The 7,679-nt window shown below is 35.9% G+C and overlaps 1 protein-coding gene across 1 annotated transcript; it reads left to right on the top strand.

Annotated features, from left to right (window-relative positions):
* The first annotated feature begins 371 nt into the window (after positions 1–371).
* Positions 372–7,673, top strand: LOC109505389 (bifunctional levopimaradiene synthase, chloroplastic-like). The gene is made up of 6 exons (XM_073248218.1): positions 372–590; positions 2,550–2,746; positions 3,034–3,125; positions 3,293–3,522; positions 5,453–5,628; positions 7,420–7,673. Exons 1-6 carry the CDS (start codon positions 402–404, stop codon positions 7,640–7,642), a joined length of 1,107 nt encoding a protein of 368 aa, XP_073104319.1. The 5' UTR covers positions 372–401; the 3' UTR covers positions 7,643–7,673.
* Positions 7,674–7,679: the final 6 nt, after the last annotated feature.

Below are 7,679 nucleotides of genomic sequence, written 5' to 3'. Positions count from 1 at the left end.
TGATATTCGGTGGGTGGTGGCTTATCGCATTCTTGACTAGAAACAAAGTTAGACTTTTAAACCCCACGCTCAAGTAACTCAGGCACAAATAGCTAGTGCTGTGTACAAGTGTATTGACTTTTAAACCTCATGCTTGGAAAAATTTTTGTGTAGACATAGTCTATAATAAATACCGTAGACTAAGTTAATAAAAATAAAAATTAGAGCCGTATATTAGTTGATGAAGGGATGGAAGTTGAGATTGTAATCAATGAGACAATAAAGTCAATGGGGTAATCAATGAAATGAAAATCAACTTCCAACCATCCATCAACCAAAATATGACTTGATCTTGGTTTTCACTAACTTAGTCTATAGTATTTATTGAGGCTGGGGAAAGAAAATTAAGAAGTTTGAGTAGTATGGCTCTCTCCAGGCCACTGGCTCAGCCTCCTACTCCGTCACATCCGCGCTCTCTCATGATCCATCGCCCATCTGCCTTGCCGGTATCTCCTGGCCGCCACCTCCGTCAGTTACTCTCCCTTTCACCTCAACTTCGCCTTATGAGAAGCAGCAGCTACCATTTCTTGTTTGCGCATCCAAAGCAAGAGGTCTCTTTCTCTCTCTTTCTCTCTAGCAGAAGAGCAAGATATTTAACCTTGAGATGCATGTCGGTTTATAATATTTAAATATATTTCTAAATCAAACTGATATGGTGCTAATTAAAAAATATAACATGTCAATTCCATTGTGTGATTTATCTGATAATATGGTCCGCGTAGCATTGCTTTTCTACTGGATCTGAGGAAACTGGATCCTCGAATTCCTGCTGGTTAGAAGTGATTCAACATCCAACTTATTAGGATGCTCCACAAACTGATGAACCTCCTAGTATTACCTCGCAGTGTCTACAGAAGAGTTTCCAAACATAATTTACACAAGTGAAAGATGAGATATAACAATTTTTTTTTTCTTTTTTTAAATCCTTCGTGGCATGCATGTTGGACATTTCATGGATATTGAATTCCAACAAAATTAAGGTATTATTTTAACAGATTTACGCACCATTACGAATTATCTTAACTTTCATTTTTTTCAATTACTTATTGGTTGGATAGGAATTTTGGAAAACATTAATTGCAGAATTTCCTGCACTAGGCCCAAGCGAAAACTAGGAGCTTACTTTTGACAGATTTCTTCTAATACGGAACCAAAAAGAGGTCTACCTGCGTAAGGCAGTTCTGTAATAATATTTTACAACTTATTACATATATAATTTATAATTTTTTGGCCACCTATTTGGTATAAAGGATATATTGGAGAAAAGATAGATAATAGAGAAAGTATGGATGAGGATTTTTCATGTATTTGATGAAATATAAATGGATGGATGGAAATAATTTTTTCCTCTATTTAACATGGAAGGAATAAAAGAGATGATGGATAATATTTATCTGATATTTTTGTTAAATTATCATTCGATAAAAAATTATTATTATCATTTTAGAAAACTTATTTATACTAAAGAAGTAGAGCAAAATACAGACTTATAATCTTTATAATTTATAAGTATATAAAAATTATATAAATTTTTAATTTTAATTTAATTTAATAGATAATTATATAAATTATAATATATATTAATTATATAAATAATTAATTAATTCATAATTTAATTTAAATATTTAATTAATTTTATACAAATAGTTAATTAAAAATACTAAATATAAATAAAAAAAGAGACAATTCTAATTATTTACTTGAATTATAGAAATTATATATTAAAATTAAAATAATTAGTAGTAAAATTTAATAGTGTCGGATTAATAATATAGATAAATAAAATATACATAATAAAATAAATAAAAAATTGAAGAAGTATTATAGTTTTGTCAAAAAAAAATTAATGAAAGATAATATTGTAAATATGGAAATTCATCCCTTACCTGCTCCATCCATTCTTTCTTACATTTTTTTAATTTAGAAAGATGCAAATTGATGGACTAGAGTGGATGAATAATTCCTACTTTTCATCTATTCTTCTTAAATATTTTTGAAATCAAATAATAAATTAAAAATCATCCGTCTTTCAAATCCTATCTATCTTTTCTCCCATGACCTCAAGCAAATAAAGGTCGGTGTGATAGCCACCGCTGAATAGGACAGGGGTCGCATCTTTCATGCGAAAGAACGAAATATGCACCAACGTTGGACGGTGTAATGGTTATTTCGAGATCTACGTAGACAGGAGTGCCGAGTGCTTTGAGAGCCATACAAAGCGTCATCCAATGGTCCATGATGTGAAAGAAGGTCAATCAAATCTTTCGCGCGAAAGATATAACCGGAACCCAACCAAATAAGTGGGGTCCTCGGCTAGAATTATTAGGGCAGTGAACTGACCCATGTGATAGGGACCATCATCTCAAAGCGGAGGAATCCATGAGACAGCTTAAGTACATGCGCAAATAATATTGCAACATAAATTGGTTCATAAGAGATATGAAATGTTCCTAGATAAGTTGTATGGTTGAGCCTAATGGACATGATCTCACCAACCTAGCTTCTTGCAGGCGGGCTTCATGCAAGCGGAGGAAAACGAGGAGGATCTGATTGGTGCAATAGAGGAGGAACTTGCATCCATTGAAACTTGTGTGACGGATACAGCAGCTCGTTTTGAGGCTCTAACGTTGGTGGATTTGATGGAACGGCTTGGAATCCAAAGATACTTCCAACATCAAATCCAACGTATTTTACAAACGACATACATGTAAGGACATTGCGTTGATATGTGTGTGTCCGCGTGTATATGTAACACCTTGTGCCGCAAGTGTAGAAATTAAGTGCAACCCAACCTACTCATGTAGAGAAGAGAAATATGAACAGGACTCGAAATCAACCAAAATCTGGCATCAAATTAAACAATTGTGCCATGAGATCATGACCACATCTTCAAAATTTCTTTGAACATGGAGACTCGATCCGATATATAACATATGCTCATCATCTCATATTTACCTAAACGTTTCTGCATCTAATTATGTTTCTCGAGTGCAGGCAATGGGATGATAAGCGTGGGTTGAATGATGCAAAAGCCACAGTATTAGCCTTTCGCTTGCTAAGGCTTCATGGCTTCCAAGTCTCTGCAGGTATTGACGCGTGGCCTTTTCTCTGCTCAAGCGATCTCTGGATAGGAATTGCATGCTTGCTGGCAGGTCTAGCTGTGATGTATGCTGCTAGTTATGGATCTTGTTCCAAGCCCATGCCCACATATAACTTGCAAAATGATATATACCACTTGGATATCTATTTGCAGGTGTTCTTATGGCTTTAGAGGGTGGAAAAAAGAGCTTTTATGATTGTTTCTCTGTCGATTCACCAACCAATGTATCAGCTATGTTGAACCTGTATAGATGCTCTCAGACAGGCTTCCCGTCTGAATCAAAAATCATGGGAGAAGCACAGGAATTTGCAAGGTCCCAACTCCTTGACGTTATGTCCGAGCGGAACCCAACTCTATTGCAGACCAACAATCTTAGGATTGAGGTGAGAGCCCCTAAGTTGTCACTGAAATAATAGTTTATACAAAAATTGATGATCGCTCATACCACCGAACGTTCGGTGTTTGGCTGGACAATCCAACTATCTATTGTTCTCAAAGCAGGGAAGGAAGATTCTTTTATCCAAAAAAAAAAAGCTGTTGCCAAGGCTGAATTTGGTTTAGGAAATTACCAGAATATTTTAGGAGTAAAGACATACCTTCTCCCCTCTACATGGAGAGTAGATTTGCTCCACAGATGGGCGGGCCGGGTTCGGGCCGGGCTCGGTCCAAGATACCATGTCATTTGGCCAAGCTCGGATCTGGGCCGGCCCAACATTAGGCTTAGTTTGAAGACCCGAGCCCATTTTTTTTGGGACTTCGGACTGCCCGCCTTTGTGTGTGTGTTTGTTTTGAAAATCATGGGACTGGAGGAGGAGAAAGAGATAAGAGGAAGGTGAGGGGAGGAGGGAGGGGTTGGCAGAGGACTGGGGACTCAAGGTTGGAGGAGGAGGAGCAGCGGTGCGAGGGGGTTGGAGGTTGGAGGGGAGACGTGGTGGGATCCGGGAAGGAGGAGGAGGAAGATGAGAGGGAGGTGGGGAAGAAGGGGAGGTAGAGGAGAGGGAAGTGGTGGGGGAGGAGGAGGAGAGGGAGGTGCGGGGAGGAGAGGAGTAAGGAAGGTGATGGGGGTCATGGTTGATGAGGGAGAATTAGAGAGGAGGATGAGGGCAAAAAGATAATTTCATATTATATTTTATATTATATTATATATATATATATATATATATAATATATATAAAATCGGGCATAGGCCTAGTTGATGTAAACTCGAGTCAAACTTGTTTAGTGGGCGGGCTCAAATTTTATAACCGATGGCCTTTTGAGCTTAAAAACTAGGTCCATACTTGTTCAGAACAATCTGGGCTTGAGTGGGCTGCTTGAGATTTGAATAGCTCTAATGGAGGGTATCCTTAGATATGAATCATTGGGGTATCATACTTTTGAACTATTTGACCTACATTCTTACTAGATAGCAATAGCACTATTACTTTTTTTCTCTTTTCTACAAAAGATGGGAAATAGACTCATGAAACCTGTGTTATAGTATGAATATTAGGATCTGCAATCCGATTTGCATGCTTGTGCTATGCCATGGATAAGACTATCATCCGGTCTTTATTCCCCTAAGCATGACCCGATGAGACTTATGTGGAAAAAGAACTTTTTGTATTTAGTCTTTATATTTTTTTGATTTATGCATAAATAGTACCTTATCTTAAAATTTACATGCAATCCCTAAACTATATATCTATTGCTTATAGGTGCATGTAGACTAATTACTTCAAATTGCAGTGCAAAGTTGGCTAGATGAGATTAAGTTAGAAATCTTCCAATTATCTAGAATATACAACCTTAAATAATCTATATTTTTCCTATTAATCAACTAAATCTTCATAATTTGCATATCAATCCTTCAATGCTTTTAAACTTGCATATTAACCCTACAGACATATAATGTTTGCCCATACATTCACATACATTCCTATTTAGTCAAATTAATTTAACCATGATTGAAATTAACGGCCCTTTTTGGGAACAAATTTCTTCGAATCTCAGATAAAAATATATATTTTTTTTACTATGAATATTACCTTCCAGGACTTTAGCCATTTTTTTCCCTTTTTATTAAAATAAGTAAAATTTTGTAATGTTTGGGGAAAAGTGAAATGGCAACTACATAACGAACCTGTCCACATTTAGGCACTGCTAACAGCACCATTTGTACCCCACATCAATATATGCATCATATTCAATTATACACATGACAAATAGTAGTACGATGTTCATAACTCTTATTTTCAAGTGCGTTATAAGATGAAATGACGGCATTTCAAGTCATTTAGCTGTGTCTAATATGCTTCAATTTGATTTGTGAAGGTAAATTTTGCACTGGAATTACCCCGTCAACGCCTCCTGCCTAGACTGGAGTCAAGAAGCATCATAAGACAATTATGGCCAGGAAATGAGAGTACAAGAAAATATTTAAAACTTGCAAAGTTGGATTTGCAAAAGTTGCGAAAGCTATATCAACGAGAGCTAGAGGAATTGGAGAGGTCAGTATGACAAGTCATATATTTTAAGGGTTGCTAACTAATTAAGATCTAGGCCATAGGATGAAAAAATAATAATCACTTGCTAACCATATTTGCATCCATCAACTGACGCATCTATCCTCACAATTAGGCAGGCAAATATTAGCCATCTCAAAAAAACCCTCACCCCATACCCAACACATTCATAATTAATTTCAAAAGAATAAATCTAAAGCTATTTGCTTTCATACAAACCCATGCGTACCTATCATCCTCAATTAGCTCATTGCTTACTCAATTTTATAAATTAATAAATAAAAGCCACATAAACTAAAAAACAAGGTATGTAGAATGGGGCATCCAAACAAAGTAAGAAAGTGAGAGAAGAAATTTAGAAGGAAAAAGTGATAAATTAATCCTAGGCATGCTACATTCTCCACTTTCTATTTATTACATTTTATTTATTTTTTTAAATATTAATTGTTCAAGTTTTCCGATCATCCGAAAATCTTTCAATAAAGCATGATATATGATGTAGCCGCCACTAATTTTAAAAATTTGAGAATAAATCTTACTAGCCAGAATCTTCTATATAGAATAATCCATCCAATTCGAAATTTTTCTCAAAATCTTGATTGTCCACCCACTTTATCTATGCTTTGTTACTAAAAGTATCTCTATGATATTAACTTCTTTGCAGCCACTTGTACCTTATTTTTCTAACTAAATGCTATTTAAAGATTTATATTCTCCTTGCATCAACCCACCAGGCCAAGAGGCTAAACCTATACCTGATCCATTTATAATAGAATTGGTCTTAGCTAATTTGTATCCAATACATCTATTTTCTAATTGATCTCTACTAACTTATATCTGATATATATCTTCATAAGCGATACTCTTTATTTTTCTTGTTGTGGCCAAGGGCTCACAGCCGGGCATGTGAGGTACTATCCGTTTTAGCCAATAGGCCTCCCGGTTTTGTCCCTTTAGATTTCAATCCAAAAAATATCTTACGCTAAAAAGATAGTCCATTTCTATATAAGCCAAAATTCTCCTTGATTTACAACCAATGTGAAACTAATAATATCCTCTTTTTTTATTATCACTATGCCCCCTAATCAATGAAAAGTTTGTATTTGAGTGGGAGGTGCCCTCCTTCCATATTATCACCATATTTATCAAATATAATGTCTTTGTAGTCTAATAAAATGAGTCTTGTAAACCTGAATGGCATTCATATTGCTAAATTGTTGATAGGAATGGATCCATAGTCATCAATGTTGATTGGAATAGGCCTAGTCATGTGGATCTAGGGGAGATGTGAGTAATGGCACACTGATATATAACTGCACCAATTTATGCAATAATACTATTTCGTGCTATTCACGGCAAATGTAGTTTATCAACAAAGGTAAAATATTGCAAACTCAAACTCCAACAAGGATCCTGAATGGATCAAACAAAACAAAGTATACAAATGAATCAAACAACAATGGTCAAGCCTAATGATCAATGTCTAAAATCTTGTCATCAGAAAGGAAAATCTATAAAATAAGTCGAGAAGTTATCAATGCGGACCAAGCTATTATAGCTAAACCCATGATCTAAGCAAATTGGTATGTACCCACATGGTTGCACCCCGGTATTTGGAAAGAAGGTTCTCATTTCAGATCATGGAGAGGTCACCAAGTGTTTGACACAAAATAAATGGAAGACACCAATGAAAATCATGACCTGGTCATTTTATCTAGACATAATCATCACATATTCTTATCATCCTCTTCTTGCGCTTTGCCTTGGATATTTCAGATGGTGGCAGCGATTTGGGCTTGATGAAGTGAAATGTGCACGTAAGAGGGTTGTACAATGTTACTTTGTAGTGGGGCCAAATATGTATGAACCTCATTTTTCATCTTTTCGTCTGGCCTACACCAAGTGTGCACTCTTGACCACCATTCTTGATGATCTCTTTGATGACAAAAGCTATGACCTTCAAGAACTTCGGCGCTTCAACGAGACTTTCAGGAGGTGAGGATTTTTTATTATGTTTAACCTACACTGTGCCAACC

The sequence above is a fragment of the Elaeis guineensis genome, chromosome 14 (genome assembly GCF_000442705.2).
Source record: "Elaeis guineensis isolate ETL-2024a chromosome 14, EG11, whole genome shotgun sequence".
NCBI lineage: Eukaryota > Viridiplantae > Streptophyta > Magnoliopsida > Arecales > Arecaceae > Elaeis > Elaeis guineensis.
This window is presented reverse-complemented; position numbering and strand designations above follow the sequence as displayed.

Coding starts and splice junctions, on each gene's coding strand:
- LOC109505389 (XM_073248218.1), top strand. CDS start 402: ATGGCTCTCTCCAGGCCACTGGCTCAGCCTCCTACTCCGTCACATCCG. Junction 2,747..3,033: donor ATTTTACAAACGACATACAT/GTAAGGACATTG, acceptor TCTCGAGTGCAG/GCAATGGGATGATAAGCGTG. Junction 5,629..7,419: donor GAGCTAGAGGAATTGGAGAG/GTCAGTATGACA, acceptor TGGATATTTCAG/ATGGTGGCAGCGATTTGGGC.